The sequence below is a fragment of the Chroicocephalus ridibundus genome, chromosome 20, assembly GCF_963924245.1.
Source record: "Chroicocephalus ridibundus chromosome 20, bChrRid1.1, whole genome shotgun sequence".
NCBI lineage: Eukaryota > Metazoa > Chordata > Aves > Charadriiformes > Laridae > Chroicocephalus > Chroicocephalus ridibundus.
Genome location: NC_086303.1, coordinates 7483605 through 7505524, shown reverse-complemented (window position 1 = coordinate 7505524; position 21920 = coordinate 7483605). Strand labels below are relative to the sequence as shown.

Sequence of the window (21920 nt, the reverse complement as noted above, 5' to 3'; positions counted from 1 at the left end):
GGGCAGCAAACCACTGATGGAGAGTGATCAGATGTTTGGGATCTGGTCACCCTGAGGAAGACTCCAATAGGGAAGAAGCAGCAACAGCACAAGGTGATTGTAGCTTGACCTATGTGGTCTCTCATTTTGTTTTTTTCTTTGTGTGCTGAGGGATGTGTTATTTCTCTGCCCAGATGAGCAGCACCCTCCTTACAGTAAACTCGCTAAGCTTTGTCACATTTGCCAAGCAAACATCACCTCTGATCCTTCCGGCCCCCGTGGGGGTCGCAGACCCCTGGCTATGGCTGTGGGCTCTTGCAACCTGCGCTCGGGACCACAGACCCCCGTGCTGCATCGGGACTGCACCTGCAGGAGGGACTGTCCTCTTCTGTATCCTCAGTCACAGCTGGAAAAAGCGTTCTGTAGGGCCTTCCGCGGTGGCACTAGGTTTCTTCGCATACGTGAGTGTACATATACAAGCTTCTCTTCCAGAGCAGGAGGCAGAAGTAAACCAAATGCTCAGCTTTAGAAAAGGTCCTGGGCTGAACTCCAGTTGAAGCAAAACCATCATGAACTCATTCATACTTCAGTAAACCTACGGGTCTGCAGCAGGGTAGGACCTAGCCCCTGGGAGATGTTGTATGGACTCAAATCAGGGAGGGAAGCCGTTCTGTGGGGCTGTACAGCCTAAGGAAAAATATTGTGCAACAGATAAGGAACAACAAAGGCTGGGGGTGTCGATGATGGGAACGATTGGTTCCAAAGACAGGTTTTAGGCACAATTTGAGTTCCAAATTTCTTAAAGAGATAAATAGGTGGGTGGGTTTAGTGACTTTGTCATATAAATGTAATGCAAACTATACCTGAGCTTGAGCTCCTGGCAAATGACTGTTTTAGCTTCCAGCCTTGCAAAGTCTGGAGTCTCTACTCAGTAAACATGGACCTTTGCAAGCCCCGGTACTGCCAGCAAGCAGCTGGTGATGTTGGTGTTTGCTCGCACGTGGTAAACACTTCCAGAAATACTTCCTAATCTGCAGGTGCGCCTCAAACTGTTTGCAGCAAAAGGTTATGCAGCACTGACCGGGAGGTGGTAGTATCTAATTTGTGACCAATTGTAGGATATTGCTGTCTTAATAAAAGATTTCACTCATGTTGTCATGGCAACAGAAGTTTTTGGAAGTAGCAGTGCTTAGGAGGTACGTTGCTCTTGCCAGACAGAGGTTGCCCTGCTGGATAAAGCCCTCTGGCAGAAGCTCAGCTGGCAGCGGTAAGGTGTCCAAAACACACTGGTCTGGGCAAGGAGGCAGGAAGGACTGGTGTGACCAAAAGGGTCCTGTCTGGAGCAATGCCTTTGCGCGGCTGGCACTTGCATCTCAGCTGCCACACAAGCCCTTTGTGTTGGGAGCAAGTCACTAACCCAACAGCTGGAGAACTTACCGTAGATTTTATGGAGCCAGCGGGGGAGCTCAGGGCTGCGGCAGGGCGAAGGGCGCCTCGGTCCTGCTGCCCCATGGGGCGGCACTGGGGCAACACCAGTCCCCTGGTGCCTGGTCCTGTCGCCCCCAGGCTGGTCCAAGACACCAGAAGTGGGCAGGGACCAGGCGGGAGGAGGCAGCACATGAAGCACCTGGTAGAGATCCTGGAGTTCCCAGCCCGGGAATGCAGGTACGGAGTTTCTGGCAGGTTTGCTGCCTTGCAGGAGCCTGCGTGGCTGGGCTGCAGGGTTGTTAGAGGACCTGTGCTCCAGGGGAGCCCCGTGCTGCATCAGGTGCTTGTGTAACTCCTGGGACTCACCTGCTGTGACAGCTGAAAGCACTTCAGCAAGTAATTAGCAGACAAAATAAACACAGTGGCATGAATCTAAACATGCTCTGTTGCGATGCGGAGCTGAGGGATCTGTGTAGCTTCAGCCCTGGCTCTCCAGTATGCTCATTATATTTGTACTAGCTTCTCTGCTCCAGAAGCTGCAAGAAATCATTCTGCTGTACATAATTTTAATTGCCTGTTATACAATTGCTTTTTTTTCCCCATGTCTGTCAAATATATTCTCTGTTCAAAAGTGCAGCTCTGTCATGTGGCATGACCTGTCTGCTCAATTACAATAGGAATAAAAAAATACTGCAGAAAAAAAAAAACCAATTATGAAACACAATGGCATTCTCAATCTCTATTGCCATCTGCAGCCTGTTGTGTTAGGACCAGTACAAACAGATCAATAAAACCTGCTGCTTTTCTTATGTTGCCTTTGGCAGTTGTAAGTAGTTTGTGCAGTGTTCACGGGGGCACTCTTGTGTCTCTGGGCTGATGATGTGCTGTCCTCAGCCAGACGATTTCAGCAGTCCCTTTTTTCGCAGAATTGCTCTGGAGCAGGGATTTGAAACTGCACCTGGAGAACGGAGAAAGGGGGGCAGCAATGAGAGGGTTAAAAAGAATTATCTGGGCTGCAGCTTTAAAAATGTCTATTGAGGGCACGAAACTGAATTTGGTAGGAGGTTCTTGTCTGGAACACGCCTTGGCAGTAAACAGATATCTGATCTCAGAGGCAATAAGGCATCGGGAGCACCGGCAGGACTGCAGTGGGCTGTGGTTGCTGGAGGCTGCCCGGAGCATCCCTGGTCTGAACGCGGAGCGGGGTTTGTGGAGCTGGAGCACTGCCTGGCACAGGGTGTCCCTTACGGTGCTGCCATGCCAGAGGGTGGAACTGGCGTGAATCTGTTTGTGTGACTAAGAATAAACAAACCCTCTTTTCCTAGTTTGACTTTCTTAGACAGCAGAGGGGGAAAGCGGAGGATGCAGTGTGGGAGATGAGTGGTACCAAGGATGACAGCCGTTGTCGGAAGGCAGTCCGCATTGTCACCGAGCTGTGCCGGAAGAAAAGCCTGCCTAGCTTGGACCTGGACATTTGCAGGGAGTTCCTCCTGCTGCCTTCCGACCAGAGCCTGATTATCTCCGAGCCAGGTACAGTACTCTGGTCCTGTCTGCTGGAGTGGTGGCGTGGCTGCCCACAGCCAGAGGAAGGCAGGACTCTCACAGGGGAGGGGAACGTTTGCAAGCCCCGTGTTAGACTCGGGGCTTGTTCTCAGCATGCATCGCTCTGTGGTTATTTTCCTTTACACGTCTTCCACTGTGAAGTTTTGGATGCAAGTGCTACCTCACCTGTTGATGTGAACCAGCACAGCCTGGTGGGGATGGTGGCGCTGAGGGGGCAGGTGGGCTGTTATCGGGACGCGCTAGCAAGGAGGCGGTTAATGGGATAAAGTTTCCATGAAAGTTCCATATTTTTTTGCAAACATAGACTCCTGTCCTGTGTAAAACAAAAAAGCAGTAAAAAGACTATTTAAGTAACTGAGATAATAGGAACTGTTTGCTGTTATCCCAGTTTGAGAAAAGGCAGGACTTGCATGGATTTTTAGTTCCATGCAAAGGGACCGTAACGTACTTTCATGTGTTTGTTTTACTTTCCCTAAGAACTGCCTGAAGTCGTTCCTTGTCAGCTTGTAGCGCGAGGGAGACACACTGTGTGTCAGCGATGAATCAAGAGCAAGCTTACCGCTCTGAGAGCAAAGGGGCATTTCTGTATGGCAAAGCAGTTAATTTTCAGTAGATTTCTGCTCACAGCTTCTTGTTCCAGAGAGGTCGTCTTCTGCTGTAACTTCACAAGACATTGGCAGAGGGGGCTTACATCCCAGGCTCACATGCTGAGAGGCAAAAACCAAAATCCCATGCTTTTTAGCATTATTGATAACAAGCTGTAAGTTGTTTGTGTACTCGAACACTTGGGCAGAGTGCTTCCTTTAAGATTTCTGTAAATAATGATCTACCAACCCTGCTTGATTTCACAGCATAAGTTTTCAGAACTTTTCTTCTCCTCCTCCTGTCAGGGCCTGGGTGCGGTGCAGCATCCCGTCAGTCCCTCTCCAAGCTCCCTGCCTCGTCCTGCTCCGGTCCCTCCACCAGCGCCTCGCGGCGGGATGCGACGGCGCCCAGGGCACACGGGCAGCTCTCTGGTCCCGCTGGGCTTCTGCCTTCTCTTTGCCCGCAGTGGTGCGTCCACCACTGTTTTACCAGTATGTTCCACCTTCATTTCACATCCCACTCCGCTTGTAACTTAATTGTCATCTTAAAATGCCTTGCTTTATCCCTGCTTGTTCTGAAGGCGTCTGAGCACTGCTGGTACCGTCCTTACGCGTTGCACCCAGTGCAGCTGTTTCCTCTATTGCAAATAACTTACTGCATTGCTTCATAATTCTTTACATTGGTACCAAAATGAATGTTTTCCTGACTCCATGCAGCAGAAATACCTGTACTGCTTTTGTTCCGTCCACCCTGGTATGACAGATAGTTGCCTGGCATTTGTTTGTGCAGCCTGCTCGGGACCTCGTTTTCGGGTCGTGACTGTGTCACCGTCTGCCTTTAACTTCTCAAATGTTTGCTGCGCTGACCTCTGGTTTAAGTGTCAGCCTCTACCCAGTGCCCTGGGCGAGTCCCGCTGAGCCGACTGACTGCGCTGGGTGCATTAACAGCTGTTGCTGTCGTCTCTGCTCTGCACGACTGGGCCCATTTTTATGTCTAGACAGCACTGAGGACACCGTTTGGGCCCAACTAATATTTCTCAAATGCCTGGATGTAAAAATTCTCCAGCAAGGGGGAAAAATCTGTTTGCATTAAGCATTAACTAATGTAACAGTTGTGGTGGTTAAAATACCCGCTAGCGTCTGGATGTTGATCTAATTATCCACATTTGTGCTTTGCCCATTTTATGCTGAAGACTTATGTTAAGCAAATTTGCTATCGGCTACCTGGAGTCCTATGTTCAGATTTGTCGACTCCTTCCTCATAAAGATATACAAATAAAAAGCGAGGCTGTGCGAGACGAGCAGTGATGCGGCTGTGAGACGGGGTACGGACAGGAGAGTCAGAGCTGAGCAGCCTCAGTGCTGGGCACTTGCATCCAAAGTTTGGTGGAGTAAAACTGGCCCAATTTGTCATCATCATGTGAAGTCAACGGCTTCTCTGTCAGTTTGTTACCTCCTGGATAAATCTATTAGCTAATGGCTAAATCAGCTTGGCTTGCCAAGTCTCTCGATGGAGTTCGCGTCATTTGGGAGCAGGCAGGCGAGAGCACTCTAATGCTGCCAAAGCTGGCAGCCAGGGCTGCGTCTGCACAGCTCTGCTTGCCGTTAGACCCTGAGAGGTGGTTTGGTGCTTTCTGATGTTTCATGTGTGGATGGAGAGCAGTATCTTCTGGGGATGCTGTGGACTTGCAAAGAAATTAGCCAGGTATCACTAGCCTCATTGCAGTGCATCTGACAGTGGAAAAAACCTGAATATAAAAATATTACTGAATAGTTTATGTAACAATATGTCAGAACATGGTTTTATGCAGTGGCTGTTTTAAAACCATTTTGGACTGAATGTGGAGAGTGCTACTGTCTATAAAGTAGCTGCTCCTCTGCTCTGTGTACTTCGGGTTATGCAGCAGCCGATTCTACCACTCCAAGTCAATGTAAGAAATACGGCGGCAGCCGTTCCCCCGTGTGCCATACGTACTGTGCGCCCAGCGACGCAGCACTGCAGGCTGCTGCTGCTGGCTAGTAACCCAGCAGCTAAGTATGTCAGAAAAATAAGGTATTTGGATGAGGAAGGTTTTGGTATGGCTGCGTCAGTGGATATGTGAGGGTGAGTTTTGCCTGCAGTTTGGCCCATGGCGGTGCCAGGAATAGAACTGATCTCTTGGCTGTGGGCCCTGAGATCGAGCAAGATACAGCATCCTTTTGTTGTGCCTATCTAAAATCCTCCCCCGTAGCTGCCTCCATCTGATAGCTCCCTTCCCTGCCAGTCCTCAGCTGTTGTGCAGTGACGCTGCGAGTGTGACTAGTACACAGGCACGAGCTGTAGGCAGTGGAAATGCCTGTGATATAGGGACAACATCCACCACTGCGGTGATGTGCCTTAGATAAATGGATGTTTCTCTGCCCTGGAGGTGTGGTGAGCACTCTAGGATGTAGCGCTCTCAGAAAACTTGTGGACAAGCCCTGCTGAAGTGCAAAGCACTTGGCTGCCGATGCAGGGGAGCCCGCGCTGCCCGATTCCCACAGGAGGGCTGCCCTGGGCACAGCGAGCCACCCCGTGTCACCCGGTCCCTCTGCCCGTGGGAGCGGAGCTGCTTGTTGGCGAGCAACGTGCTCCAGGGTCCTTGGGGAACAGGGTGCAAGGTCCTGCTCCCCGGGGCCTGCTACCAGCTCCTGCGGTGCGGCGAGCTTCCCCCGGCTGCGCCTGCCCAGGCTGGCTCCCAGGGGTGGGAAGCCCGTGGTCCTTCCCGCGGGCAGCTGGGCTCCAGCCTGCCACATCCCCGGGCACGGGCGTTGCGTGGCACCCTGCACAGCCCTCTCCGCCGTGCAGCGTGCTCTGTGCTTGTCTGCTCGGTCAGGTTGTCGCTCAGTCCGCACTGAATTGCGTTACCGACTTGCTCCCAACGTTCTCCTGAGCTGGGTCCCTGTGGGCGCACGGTGCCGGCCCTGGCTGCGGATGGGGGCTGCCAGCGGCGCAGGGGGGTCGTGCCAACAGGCGAAGGCACAGGGGGCGGGGGCTCGGCTCCACAGGGGGGTTTAGAAGCAAAATGATCATTCTGAAAGGATCGTGCAGAGTGGGTGGAGTGTGGTTGTGATGCTTCCTGACCGTGCGTAGGTACAGGAGGGAATTTACACCAGGGTCAGAGCACATCCAGGAGCAAACCCCTGGGTTTGATTTCTAGTGCCAGCACTACTGTGTTGTGGCTTTCTTTAAATACGACGTTGGAGTTTTTTGCCTCAGTGTATCCATTTGTAAGAAGCTTCACTGCCCTGTAGAATAATAGGACGCAGTGGATGATGCGCAGAGGTTTTGCAGTTTTTACCCAGAAAGTCGCTACAGGATTGCGTGCGCAGCAGTCCCTGTTGATCTCGGCACAGTGCGTGTGCCCTCCTCAAACCCTTCCATAGGCACTGATTCACCCCAATAAAATGCTCATCTGCTCTCCTGGTGCAGGGTACGAAACCTGAAGTGAAAGGGAAAAAAACCCAGACAGCTGGGGAAAATGCAAAACCAGAGGAGATGTTACGATAATTTCTGTTTCCTAGCACGCTTTGTCAGCTGTCCTTCTGTGCTCTAATCCCACAGTAATTCAGAGCACATTTAGCGTTTTGCCCTTTGTGTGAACTGTTCTTTTTAAACTTCATGATGCAGGCAGTACATCTTGTACAGCGCTGAACACCCTCCTGGCACTTCGCAAATACTATTAAAATGTTAAACCCACAAGTACGTAAGTGTTCTTGCTGCAGGCAGAAAAAGGGGCGAATTTCTGTGCAATAGGGGTTTTTTTTCATTGCAGGAATGTTGATGCAGAAAGATCACTTTTATATGGAGAAATTGCTACTGGAGTATTTTTCTTGGAAAAAAAATTACCCCTTGGTAGGATAGTTTGACTAATGGGAAAACTGATGGCATGCCCATTCACCGATACGGGATGCCTACAGCCACTGCCTATGAAATACGGAGAAGCCTCGGATTTGCTTACCAGCTGTAACAGCAGACTTTTCTGAACCGCTGTTAAAGAGTATTTTAAGTAAATATAACAGTAAACATGTTTAAAGCCACCCAGGCTTTCACTGAAGCTTGTGCTTCCAGAGGCCAGGCACGTGAGGAGTAGCACCCACGGGCAAAGCTCCTTCTTACCCCGCAGTGATGTACTCGCAAAATAGATCGTGCCTTTCTCTGCGAGCGTCTGGTCCACCAGCAGCAAAAGGGCTTCACGCAGCAGATTTGCTCTTTAGCTCAAGTAAAACAGGTTTGTTCTCTGATCCTGAAGGTATCAGGTTCAAACCTTGCTACCAGAGGAAGGTTTGCAAAACCATATTAAAATAAGGTTAAAAGCAGCAGCATAAATCTAGGAAAAATGGATTATATAGCTTGTCTATGAACACGTGTCTGTCTATTAACTGTGTGGATCTACGACTCTTCGGCTGCCTCTGGCTATGCACTGTGACGGTCCCGGTAAATAAAATGCACCTTTGGAGCTGTGGAGTGCGTGTGTTCCGGGGCTCTGTAAGTACCGCTCTGCGTAGAAGCAGGTTTGCATCTGCCTAATTGCTGTTGGTTGATTCATTCCTGAAGCAGTACAGGGAGGCTGCTCGTGTTTGTGGGTTTTTTTGCGGACCTTGGAGCCTATTCCAGTGCAGCTGCAGTAGCCTCATGCATAGTCAGGGACCAGCATCTAAAACTCCATAGAAACAGGCAGCCAGATTGCTGCTGGTGTTAATTGCGTGTGTGAGCTGGCTGAGGACAGTGACCAGGGACCGAGCCGAGGAGCAGATACCTCTTTGGTAAGTCCACATTTCTGAAGTTACTTTGTTAATTTTTTGCCTTTTTCCATACTATGGAGCCTCTTTTCCTTAACAAACATTTTGCTTCAGCAGTTTCTGTCTTTGCGGTTGAAACATTTTCTTCTGCTTTCAGTATTCTCCCTACGTTTTCACTGAAACCGAGCATGTGCTTTCAGCTAGTTCAAATCAGGGCATAGCCTGACTCTCATCTTCTCCATTGTTTTGCGGGAGGACTCCGAGAAGCTGGTATTTCTGTGTTTGCAGGTGTTTGTTGCTGGACATCTTTGCTTTGCTGAAGTCACGCCAGTGTGATGTGCACAGCCTGCTGCACGTACCATGCATTCACTAAGTCACACAGTCTCACATGTGTGCATTCGTTCTTCAGGGATAAGAGCAGAACCCTAACGAGATCTTATATCTGATACAAATTTGCATTTAACTGTAGTTTCAACTGTCCTTTTTTTCTTACCTGTTTCTTCTTACTGCTCATGTTTCGAAGTACAATTGCATAGTCTTCCCTAGGACCCCAGGTTTCCATCTCGTGTTAGTTAGGCACCTTTTTCTAGCTTTCTTTTCAAAGATGATAGTATATATTTTTCCTTCCTATCTGTATATTGTAAAATCAGGAAGCTTATCTGTAACAGCCCTTATTGTTTCAATCCAGTGGACTCACTAGCATAACAGTCACTTGCGCTGGCAGTTGTTTGGAGGGATGTGATTTGTCTCTCTGCCATGCATTGTCTTTAATTATACTTGTACGTTGCAAAATGGCATCCTAGAGGGACAGAGAAGGGACATTTCGAGTGACTGTACATGAACTGTATATTTTCTATGTCTATGGCAAAAAGAAAGTTATCCTGCAGGGTGTCTTGTACACAGTGAAACTGCAGATGCTAATTAAGGCTGCCTTTATATTTAGTCCAGTTTGTTATGCTGTAGCAGGTTGGTGTTTGACAACATCACAGCGAAGGCTAAAGGCAGGATGCCAGAAGCTCAGTTCATGCAAGCCCTTTCAAAGCCATCATTAAGACATACAGTCCTGGAGCATTTGGTTCCATGGAATAATAATTGCCCAGAAATTCTAGCACAGCAGTGTCTCTGGTAATGTAAGTATTACTCTGATTTTCTATGCCTGTTCGTAACTGCTGCAAAGAAGCGCCTGTGCTCCTGTAACAACACAGTGTTAGGTGAGTATGGCGAGCACCTCCTTCATCGCGTTCTTTCCATACGCGGCACTTCATCTCTTGGACGTCTGCGTGCATTTGCTCAGAGTTATTTGAGCTCAGTTCTGCATCTGGTCTTGGCTCAAAACCTTCGTGCTAAAAGGATTCTGAGCGGCGCGGCACGGAGTGTTATGAGTCGTTGGAAAAGGGAAAAAAGAATCTCAGAATCCGTTTAATAAATCTGCAGGATTGGGCAGTCCAGCCTGCACGCGTGACTGTTGCATAGTACGTTTTAGGGGTTAAAGATCTCTGTCTTTGTTACAAGCTAATGGAAGCAGCAGCAGCGGCTAATGACAGGAGCAGAGCGGTTCAGGGAGGAAGTTCCCTGATCATTCAGTGGAGCCTGAACAAAGAAATGCTTTTTTCATAACTGCTGCATCCCCGGGTGGCAGCGCGGGGTCTCGGTACCTCGGGGTGTGCAGGCGGGTGGCTGGGGACCCTGCCCGGCTGCTCTGCGTCCTGCACCGCTTCTCACAGACCTGTGCCGTTCTGCTGTGCAGACCAGACTGTCTGTTGTGTGCCAGGTATTATCAGCATGACACGTTGAGAGAGAGAGAGAGAGAGGGCATGACACGGGCTTTCATGGTCATACTGGGTTTAGATGGCTTTAATTGGCAACCTGACCTCCTGAGGACACGCATCTGTGTATCACCCACTCTTTGCAGCATCGGGAGCCAGGGGAGTTCTGGATGAATCCCGATCTCTTGGTTTTGGTTTGCTGTGGGGCAGGTCCAGGCAATGAAGCTCTTCCATCATGCTTTCATGGATTCAAGGAGGTCCCTTGTGCTGGAGAGGCTCCGTGTCCCGAGGGCGAGGGGAGCGCTCAGCCCAAGGAGAGCCTCTGGAAAGCTTTCTGGGCTGCCTTGTCCCAACTCGGGGCTTCTGCCCTCCCCTGGCTGAGCTCTGCTTTTTGGGGTTCTCAGCCTGTGTCCTCTTGCCTGACCCTGGACCACAGGGCTGGAGATGCCCGGACCCGTGGGATGAGGATCAGCGCTTAGGAGGCTGCAGGGTGGGGTGGGAAGAGACCCCGGTTCTGCTCCCAGTCAAGGTTTATCCTGAGGTCTTTTCGGGGCAGGCTGATTTTAGGGTTTTTTTGAACCGAAACGGAGTCAGAGAGAGAGCCGCAGGGAAGCATTTCCCCGAAACTGAATCTCCCTGTAGAAAGTGAAGTGCAGAGAGACGGCAGCTCTGGCACAGTGAGCCTGGACGCTGAGGCGCTGCTGACCCTGGCCCTTCTGGGGTCTCACAACAGTCTTTGGCTTTGACCAAGTTTTTGAAGGGAAATTTTAAGGTCTTAAGGGAGAGAGAGTGACAGTGTAAACCTTCTGTTTGCATTGCACCTTGAAATGCAATTGTATTTCTACATCCCAGAAGCGTCCGTATTATGGTGTTTTGCTCTCTGCTGGGCTCTGCTCAGCTCCGGCAGGTCTGGGCAGAGACCTCCCCCCATATCGAGCAGCCTCAGCAAGGCGTCCCCGGCACACCTTCTGTGCTCAGCTCAGGTCCTGTCTGCACGGGGTCACATCGTGGGAGGAGGACGACGCTCGGTGTCACTCATTTAACCTCAGCCCAGGGCACCACGTGTGCTCAGCGCTGCTGAGTCGTTTACAGATGTTGCTACAACATATTGTGATAAAATGTCATGGGGTTAGCGCACAACTATGTACTATAATTATATGCAGTGTGGCTTATAATAGTTCATTAGATTGTCATCAGTTAGGCATAAAGCAATGACAACTCTTACTATCTCATTTATAACACTCTAGAGAACAGCTGATTAAGACACAAAGCGACATAAATCACTGGGGAATGTTTCCTTTGGTTTGGAACATTTTTTTTTCTTTTTTTTGTCACTTTTGGTAACAGAAATGCTGCATTGCTGACAGCTCAAATTTCCCCTTCTGGTCGCACATGCAAACAAAAGTTTGAGAAACAAATGTGCCTTTGATGCAGCCTGGAGGGAAAGTCAGAATCGTCAGGTCAATATCCCCGGAATATTTGGTCTTCAGAAAACTTTGATCAGTCTCCTCCAGTCCAGCTGTTCTGCTGGGGCACGGCCATTTTAATGTGTGGTACTTATTTCTCTGGGTGTTGATATGGGCCTCTCAGCACCGTGTACGCAGCCCGTAGTCGCTAGTGGGCAAAGCGGCGGTAGAAGAAGGGAGTTTCATCTCCAGGTCCCAGCCAGGGAGCCCAGGGCAAGGGCACGTTGGGGGCCCCTCTGTGACATCTGTCCCAGATGTTCCCGTGACTTGGGCTGCACAGCAAGTGTGACGCTGTGCCTGTCGTTTCCAAAAGCCCCGCAGCCAGGGCAATAGGTGGCATGTCAGCCCTGTCTCCAGTACTGACCTTGGTGTTTTAATACCTTTTGGCAGGATCTTCCCACCCAGACAGATTTGAGATTTCTTTTCTGTTTCTAATCCATTTCAGCCATGATCTGATCTGGGTTTTTAAAGACGTGTGGCTTATGTGGGCTTTCACTGAGCTACCCATCACTGCCGATCTGAAGGAAGGTGACTGAGGGAAAGGAACGGGATGTCTTTTTCTAAGCTCGAAAGCCTGATTTTATTTCCTCCATAGAAGATGGTCCCATATCCAAAAAGTCCTGTGGCTGGAAAGAACTTTTTTTTTTGTCCTGCCTCCTTTAGCGTGTAAACCAGCAAAAGGATGCAGGCGCAGGAGTGTCTGACCTGCAGTGGCCAGTGGGCAAACGCAGCCTCACAGCCTGTGCTGCCCGTTAACCCGGGCTGAGCCATGGCTCATTGCGGGCTACTTAGGACTTTTTCAACTTGCTTGCCATTGTGGTAGCCACAGTCTAAATGAACAGAGAACTGAGTGTATCTTACCACAGCAATTCAGCAGTTCCTGTGGCAATCCCTCTGTCACTCGTATTTGGCATTACTGCTTAGCAGAGGTTTCGATTAGCTCCTGTTAAGGTTGCGAGGTATTTCATGGTTGTGTTTTGGCTGTCCAGAGCCTGATATGGTGGAGGCTTCTCCTGTGCAGCCTTTAAATCTTTCTCCATTCTGTTTCAGTGAGCAAAGCACAAGGTCCAGGCTACCGAGGTCTCCTCTGACATTTCATTCCTTTGTTTGGTGTATTACACTTTTTCATATGTATGTGTTTATTTTTTTTCTTTTTATTATTATATATACATACATGTGTGTAAAGTACATCTTTGTTGACTCTGCATTTGAAAATCACCTTTGGTGTTTCCCTCTGAATTACTCTGTTCAGATTTTCTTCTGCTTTTTTAAACTCAGCCTGGGGGTCTGGTACGCCTCCCTCTCCTGCATCCGAGCATTTACTGGCTGTTCCACCAGTGATAAAAGTACCAAGCCATAAACTGAAAAACTCCAGGCAGTAAAGGGTATGATAGCCTCTGTTTTCCCCACCTTTTCTCTGTTTAATGCACTTGCCTAATCAGCTCTCTTAGGCCATCAGGTGTGAAGGTCCCTCCCGAGGGACCGGGTGCCGGGCGCAGCAAGGACGGGGACAGCAGACACGTTGCCGTCCCCAGGAGCCGCTCGCAGCCCTCCCACCTGCGTGCCGGCTTCCTCCGAGCCAAGACATAGCAGGAGCTTCAGCTGTAGCCTGGATATGCAAGCAAAAATGAAAACAACTCTCTCTTCTTCTTGCAGGCAGTGCACGGTGCAGGTAACTGCTCAGGGGGTGTCCCAGGACCCCGTCATCATGCGGCAATGAGCTGCCACAGTCTCCATCGCAGCACGGGGAAACCGAGTCAGGTTTCCCACACCCGGGCTGCTCCTTGTGTCCAGAGTTGCTGGAACAGTAATTTATTCCATGTGCTAATTTATTATTATATGTTTTCTCCTTAATTATAATTTGAACTGGAGTTTATGAAATTTGGGAATTCGCAAGTACAGTTGCTAACAAGCTGATAGCTGGTTTCTAGGACAACAAATGACACAACTGTTAAAGGAACAAAACTTTGCATTAAGTTGTCCATGTCTCATGTTCTAGCTATTCTCCCAGCTATAGAACCGCATCCCTTAAAGAATTACAGTAAACGGTGAAAAAATCCCTGGCATTGCTTAATGAAGGAAGTTTTGTCTGGACTGGAGTTACGAGGTTGCTGTTTGCACTTGGACCGTAGATCACAGTTGCTTGAAACACTGGATCCCTGCAAGGTCTCCTTATGAAGCAGGTTGTCTTCATACTTAACGTGCAATAACGAGATGGTTTGAATTTTATAATCTTATATAATTACTCTCAAAATAGCTTCTGATTCATCCTTGCCTTTGAAGCTTATAGTTTGCATTCCAATAAGCTCTTGCAGGGCAGGAACCCTGTGGTAGCAGCAAATTAATTTTTAAGAAGTTTTTTTCTATCTAACTGAAACTTTGGCATAGCCAGTTGAGCCTTCATGTCTCTCTCTTCCTATAATCCGTTACGTAGCTGGGTGCGCACAGGAGACGAGGCGGCTCTGTCTGAGCTCCTGTGGAGCCCGTGCTGGCAGGGGGAAGCTGGTGGGAGCTGATAGTGTGGGACTCGGTGTCCAAGGGCTGAGGAACCACATGCACAGGATAAATCTCCTTCTAGCTTCACGTGGGAGGAAGGCTGAGTTTGCAGAGCTTTCAAGGGGGCGTTTCAGAGACTCCACGAATGTTTCCTCGCAGAACATCTGCAGTGTTCATCTCATGAGGGTTTCCACCCCTCTGCTGGCTTGAGGGGAGTTTGCCATTGAGCTACATATGATGAACTGACTGCGAAAGTGCTCTTCGTGTAAAACTCCCCCTGCTTTCACGTTATTTTCAGTTCACTTCCATTGTACTGTCTTTAGTGGAATTACTTGTGGTTGACATAGAGTAACAAAACAAGATTTGGGCACTCTCCACAGCAAAAAGCAGCTGGAAGCGCTGCTTGCCTTCACCTGGAGAAACTCTGTAAAGCATGCCAGCGCCAGGGGAGTGCGCATGGTGTCGGAGTCTCTCAGGGTCTCTGCGGGTATTTCTTAACATGGTGCTGCACTGGGCAGCTGAGGGGAATAGTCAGTGACCCTTACACGACCCAGAGACAAAACCACCCTGATTTGTTTCTTTCTGGATCAGTCATGGGACCAACTATTTCCGTGACTTCATTTTCTTCTCCCAGATACTCTCAGGATGCGGCAGTGTCCTTGGCAGGGTGACGCTCCCTGTCCCCCTGCAAGGACAGCTGACAAGGGGCCAGGCTCCCGTTGGTCTGAGCAGGGTGTCGGTAGGTGCAGGTAGAGCCGTAGGTGCAGCCGACGCTTGCTGCTACTGCTCGGGTCCTCCTGCATAGAGGCAGCGTGGAGGGTCTGGGAACACGGGCATGGAGCTGCAGGTGATCGATATCCCCAGTGCTCTGGCCTGCTGCCTGCCTTGCTGCGACGTGGGGTCTGCTCTGCAACCCTTATTGCCACCCACAGCATGAGATAACGTCTGAGGGACGACGGAAGCTCTGCTCAAGCCATAATTGTTTTCTGACCCGGTCCTTTAACATCTGCTGAGAACTTGATGAAATATTTTCCCCTCACTAACAACCCACACCTCTGTGATCTTGTTTGAGCAGCAGCCCCTCTGCAGTGCTTCACAACACATCCAGCTCCTGTGCTCTTAGGCTGCTCGTGAAAAGCAAATTGACTGCAGTGAGACTTTGAAGTGACAGCTGCTAATGACTTGTCTAGCTCAACAATATTTCAGGACGTGTTCCTATAGCTCATAGCTGCCAGTAAATCAAGAAGAGAAGTGTTGCTGAAGTTGCAAATGACAACCAAACGGCAGCGAGTAGGCTTGAAGATGTGACAGTGAAGACATCAGCAGAGCACTGGCACGCTGGACACCGTCCCAGCGAAGGGAGGCAGTCAGCAGGCTTGCAGCGCTTCCCTCTCACAGCCCTGTGCTCTGCAGACCCCGGTTCCCCCTTAGCTGCGGCCTCTGTTAAACAGAGCTGCTTTCTGAGACAAGAACTGAAGCTGTGTTGGGTGACAGGGACAATCGGATCTTTATTATTTGCTCTGTTCCTGTTCCCGTGGCCGTGGCATGCTTGGGGAGGGCGTGAGGAGCCGGCTGAGAGCTGCACGCTGCTGCACTGCAGCTGCTCTCTTGGCTGCAGCATTTCGGGATTTACAAGACAGCCAGTTTCCTTTTCAAAATTCCTGTGGCACAGTGCTCTGCGAGCTGCTGCGCTCCTTGGAGCCTCGCAGGGTTTGTTCTGAGCCCCGTGCCCCTCCTCTGCTCGGTTTGTGTTTTGGTTTCGGCTGTGGTGCCGCTTGATGCCGTGCTGCTGCGTCGGTTTAACATTCGGTTTCTGTTCCATCCAGTCCCTGCTCCTTCCTCTGTAAAACAATGCCGACCGGTGTTGCTAAATAAACATGTCTATAGCTAGGATTTAATGGAAACCTCTTCCATTCCACCGCTGTTGTCCTGTGCTCCCCTCCGCCCCCGCCCCAGGCATCTGAGGTTCGCCACAGTTTCACATGCCCAATTTCCAGCCCTCAGCTAATCAGACTCACATTGCTGATGCTTCTCAATTGAGAGGAAATTAGATCAGCTGTTGGTGGGTGCCTCACGTGGTCTTTCGTAGGCCCAGAGCTGCCTGCCTTCTCCTCTAGCAATAACTCTCGTAGTAATCCATCATTTGAATGCATGATCCCTACAAAGCCCTGCAGAAATAGAACAATATGTTCTCACAAGCACTGTTGCGATAGAAAAGTGTAGCAAAAATGGACAGAGAAGCCTGGAAATATATATGAGCAGTGGTCGATATATTACACTGGAAAAGCAGTTGGCCGCCAGGACGCATGCTGGCCCCACGCTGCACCTCAGCCTACAGCATTTAATTTTTTCAGTCCCTCCTTGAACTTCCACTGGTGATATTCAGACTTTGTTTGAATCCAACAGGTAGCTGGAATGACTAATAGATGCTGGAGTGCCGAGAGAGCCATCAAATGTATTTTGTTTTCTCTGTGGGGAGTGGGTGGAAGGAAAGCTAAATTACATCTTCAAGATATTAAATATAACTCTTCAGATTAAACTCAGAGTTATCCATGAATCTCTTTAATGACAGTGCAAGCTACTTCACAGTAATAAAAGTCAATGTTGCCATAATTAGACCAGTATTGTCTTGCAGTTAATAGACTGTTGTAATCATGGCTTTGTCACATTATTAATCGTTTTCTGTTTGGACTTTGCTAATTATCCCCTTCGGCAACTCAGTTTGGGTATTATGAAGTCATCAGGGGTATAAAGCTGAAGTATAGTTCCACCATATTCTCCTAATTAGTTCCCATCCAAGATGTAACAAAATGTATGGCTGTACTGATGAGCTGCTTCCCGAGGGCAGGGGGACGGGGCCAGAGAGGGGCTGGACTAGCCAAGAAATTATCCCCCTTTCCTAAATTTGCCTTTGGCTTTACGGTTTTAAATTGCTCCGCGGTCCCTTTGTCCTGCCCTGGGCCATCTCATCTTCTACCACAGCTCCTGACCGTCACCCAGCAGCTTCCTGCCGCCCTCATGCCCCTTTCCTTTGGAGGTACATAACTGTTCCTGATACGAGAAAACAAAAGCGCAGTGTTGTGTTTGTAACAAGCTGTCTAAGCCGTTTGTGCCGTTTCTGAAGGCTTTGATTCATTATTTTCCCTTATTCCAGGCTGCAGGAGTGGGAGATCAGCGTCTCCATTGACTCAGTTTTGACGTTTAATGGTACCTCCTACTGCGTAGATGGTGATAAATGATCATTTATCATTAGCCACTCAGGTACGACTTGCTTTCTCCTGTACCGGAGGAAAGCGGAGGAAAGACCATGATCCACGTGGGCCTCCCCATGGACGTGCTCGTGTCTGTCCTAGCAGCAAATCGCTCTCTGGGTTAGAAACCTCTGTTTCTTTCCATCAGCTGCTCTGATGGGGAGTCTGTGGCACAACTCACCAAAGCTCATTCTTGGCCGAGAGGGGCCTTTCCCCAGTTCTCCTGGAGTGGAAATGCTTTCGGTGAAAGTCTCTGCTTTGCAGCAAAAGACCAGGACTGCTGGTGGTGGCTGTTGACGGTCGCTTCTGGGGCATTGCAGTGAGAGGTAATAGTGCTTTGTGTCTGTAGGGACTGGGACAAAGTCTCTGTCCTGTGAGGAGTTTGGGTGCACACAGAAACACAAAGGTCACAAATTCACAATTTCTCTTTTGCTTTACATACCACGCTAAACCTCTACCTCAGCAAGACGGTCATAAGTGAGGCAGACCATCCCTGGAGGAGCCGTCTCTGTTCCACTGGGTAAATAACAGCTTGGTGCCTTTTCCCAAGCATATCAACTCGTGCAAGTAAATGCTCATGTCCATGTCTTTCCTGCTGCTTGTTCTCCCCTCCCTCCTCGTTAGTCATGCAAGAGCTTCGTCATTGCTGCTCTGTAGCCAAAAGCAGTTTCCAGATGAGGGTTCCTCTGGGAAGGGGCTCTCACTCCCTGGGGTGAGACTGGAAAACAGCCATGTTAATTTGTATTTGCCACCTCCTCCTTTTAAGCTTTATCTTTTCAGTTACAAGTTGTAATAAAATCCGTTTTCCAACATGGCAATTTCTCCCGTGTCTCTGGAGGGTGCTGGGCTAGGACGAGGTTCCGGCACCAAGTTAGATAAGAACCGGGTGAGGAATGGCTGAAGCCATTCCGCACTTGTACGGCCCTACGCACTGATGAGAACAAAGCTACAGATAACTCACTGTTATTTTTTTAGAGGAGAATAGAATAGAAACATAGTTCTTGTTGCATTTTTCCTCAGATGGGACATTTTTCAGAGCGGTAATTTGCCTCCGTCCCTCGAGAGCGGTGCGGGGGCTCCGGTGAGGGGGCTGCGGCGCGGGAAGCGTTTGGTAAAGCAGAGGCTGAACCGTTCCTGATCCGGAGCCGTTCCTTACAGCTGGACACAGGCATGTCCCTCTCAGCCCGGGATGACCTGTCCTTTTGGTCTGTTCTGTCTCTGGAGAAGCCTTTTGGGGAACAAGCCTTACCTCCTGCCATACCAGGAATATCCAAGTAACCTCTGGGCCTGGGGCATTTTCTGTGAGATAAGGAATTATCTTGTTTTTACAGTTTCTTGTAAGTTAAAGGACATTTAAAGCATAACGTTTTGAATGCTGGGTATTTTTTCAAAAGTAACTGGTATTTTCAAGTTCTTAAGAGAAAGCTCATTAAATCAATTAAGGTCAACTCTGTCCAACTGATATTTAAGTTTAATAAGTCATGAAAAAGTCTTGGGGAATTCAATGTCATCTTCAGAGAAACCAATATTCTTCCCAGGCAGATGCTTAAAAAATGTCTGTAAAATCCTGATCCCTTCTACTTGTGTTTTATGTGAGCTGTCAGAGGAAAGAGTAGGAGGTGATGCATAAAAGTATCTGTGAATTCCGTCAAATACATTATGAATACCAGCTCAGCAAGAAGTGACACGAACTAAGATCTTTCTCAAGCTGGCAACAGGTTTTCAGAAGGGATAACTGATTATTTCTGATGTTTCCCGTTAATGAGTCTGGTGTGCTAGCAGAGTCATGCACGCTATGTAAATTTTTGGAATGGGCAGAAGTATCTTAACAGAAACTTTTCTGTCACATAACAGCTCCCAGCAGTGGTCGATTCTACACTCCAACTATTTGCTTTGTAGCAACACAGACATATTTGCAAAAAGTCCAGGTTCTTAAATTTTCTTATGAAACTGCTTGACACTGAATTTCCTGGGCACAATTCCAAGACTTACAGTATAGGAAAGTGGTACCTCTGCGCCCTCTGCTTTGGTGAGAATGCATTTAGCCAAATCTCTAAGGAAGCCCCACTGCTGACTTGTACAATCCTATTTATTATTGAATAAGATGGGACCTATTTATTCACCCCAGTAGTGATCTGTATTTCCACCTTGGAGTTACAGCAGAAAATAAATGGTGCAGTCTGACCTGTACAGAAGGCTGGTGAGGGAGAGGAAAAGTTGCAAAAACTTCTGGATGGCATTTATTCTTTCCATCTGCACCTGCTGGCAGCTTCCAGCCCTTCCTTTCAAGTCAAAGGACCTGTGGGCAGTCAGGAAGCTTCCCCTCAGGCTCTTAGTGAATTTGCTAGGCTAGGTAATTTTGTGGAAAAACAGTGCATTTCCTCTGGGATATCAGGAACAACAGATGGTTTCCCAGGTGTTCAGTAGGAACTGCCTTGTTCCCGTGTAGATGTCGCATTTTGTGTCTGATGCTTCCTTGAGATTTCACTTACAAGAACTGATGTGAAAAATCCTAAATATATGGTAGCTGTTGTATTCCCAGAGAGCATGTTAGCAAAATTTGATGACATAAATGGGTTCCTGAATACTTTCCTGTTATGGTTCATCAATGGTAGTTGGGTTTTTTAATTACTTTTTAAAAAACAATTTTTCATTTCAGCTATTTTGTCAAGATAAAAATTTAGTCTTTCCTCATATTTCATAGATTTTCTCAGCCTTATACATTAAATGTCTTATTATAGCTGTACAAAACTAAACTATATGACCAAAGGAAACAGAAGATCTTCTTATGGCTTCTATTTAAGGTAAAGCTTATGTCAGGGATCACATTTATAGCAGCTACGATGAAGCGCAGATGTGAGTTTCCCAGCTTATCTTCTAAGAGCTAAACTGCCTGGTAAGGGTGGATTTTGTGGGAGATGCAGTTTTTGAGTGACTCTAGCGATTCTTAGAGCTCCTGGAGGTGAGAAGTTGTTTGCCTTAAGTACATTTAGAGATGATCTGAAGAGGTGCTGTGAGCTCACATGGACAAAACGGAAACGTTTGTACCTGCGGCCGCGGACTCCAGCATTAACCAATGCCGAACAGGGCGGCTGTGCCGGGGGAGGCCGGGCAGACCCCGCGGAGGGGGAACGGATCCAGGACCCTTCCCGGGGTGCTGACGCGTCCCCTGTGCAGTGCCAGCTCTCGGCTGCGGGCGCAGGGTCCTGTCCCACACCCCCGTCCCATCCCGGCTCCACTCCGGGAGAAGGGCTCGGCTCCGGCCTGGGAACCGGCCCCGCGCCGCAGGGGAGAGCAGCCACAGCGGCTGATCCCCTTCCACCCACGGCGGGCTCGCAGCTACACCCGGTCCTGCCTGCCCTCGCTTAACGGTACAGGAGGCTTGTGGTACTCACTAAGAGCCAGTTCAGAAACGCACATGCCTCAGGTAGGGAATTAAGTACCTGCTTTCTGTTTCACATCCACGCGAAATGTTTCTGCTCCAAGCGCACGCATAGACAGAGGCGAGTGAGAGGTAATGGTTATTCTGTACAAACTTCTGGAGTGTTTGATGGTTTTTTGCCTGTCTTTCTGTCCTGACTTGCACTTAGGTAATTTAGGGAGTATAGCTTTACTGGCCACTACAAATAACACAGCGGGCAACCAAGGAATTGTCCTCGACCTCGTGGCAATCTGTGACAGAACCGCCCGCAGTCCCCACGCGGCAGATGTAACGCCAGTGCGAAACCTGCCTTCATCCTCAGGGACTGGCTGGAATTTTGGTTTGGGTGGGAATCTGGGAATTAATACACTGTAAGAAAGGAACTAAAAATAGCCAGTGTTTTCTGTTTTTGAAGTGCTGTGAATCATGTCACAGCCTAGATCGTATGTATGTTTCTATGTATATCTTCCTTTTTTCCTGATTCTTCAGCCATAGGTATGGAAGCTCTTTCTGCTCCAGAAAAAGACTGAAATGCTGAAATACATAACGTATGAGGTAAAAGTGACTCAGAGAGCCAAGGAACATAGACAGCTTCTGTGCTATTGAGAATAAGGAAGAACGTGTAACACTTTCTGTGCAGCTTCCTTCTCTGTTTGGTTCCACTGCAACAGCAGCTTGTGATTTTATTTTTTTTTGTTGTATTGGTATTTACTTTTTATTCTCTATGAGCACATCTGGACGAGATGTGAGCATTGATAGCGCAACAGCAGTCTGCTTCCAGGATCATGGTAGAGACATTTATTTTTTTTTTAACATAGTGTCTGAACACCTGTGGTATGAAGGAAAAGGGCAGTTTCTGACGCTACAGCAGTGGGGCTGGTTTCTATCATTCTGTTCTGCAATTCTTCTTGGTTTCAGGCTCAGCAGTTTGCCAATGCCACAAAACAAACCAAGAATGATATTTCATAGCCAATCTAACCATCATGGTATAGAACTTCATGTGTCTGGCCATCTGGAGACGCCCATTTCTCCCCAGACGTGTCTGGGGCAGGATCGGTCCCAAATCTGTCAGGGGATGCTCCCTTCAGTTTGACTCTCGGAGAGCTTGCTGAGAGGTCTCCATTAGTTGTGATATAAGTCAGTTTGGACCATTCCTTCCCTTTACTTATGGCTTTCTCACCATCTTTCTTCTCTTTTCTCCTTTC

The 21920-nt window shown here is 48.7% G+C and overlaps 1 protein-coding gene across 1 annotated transcript in view; it reads left to right on the top strand.

The window, feature by feature from the left end:
- The first annotated feature begins 2426 nt into the window (after positions 1-2426).
- The window catches only part of SYT6 (synaptotagmin 6), a 37445-nt gene continuing 17951 nt past the window's right edge, over positions 2427-21920 (top strand). The window contains exon 1 of the mRNA XM_063356597.1: positions 2427-2937. Coding sequence (XP_063212667.1) covers positions 2784-2937 — 154 coding nt within the window. The 5' untranslated portion in view covers positions 2427-2783. The remainder of the gene's footprint in view (positions 2938-21920) is intronic.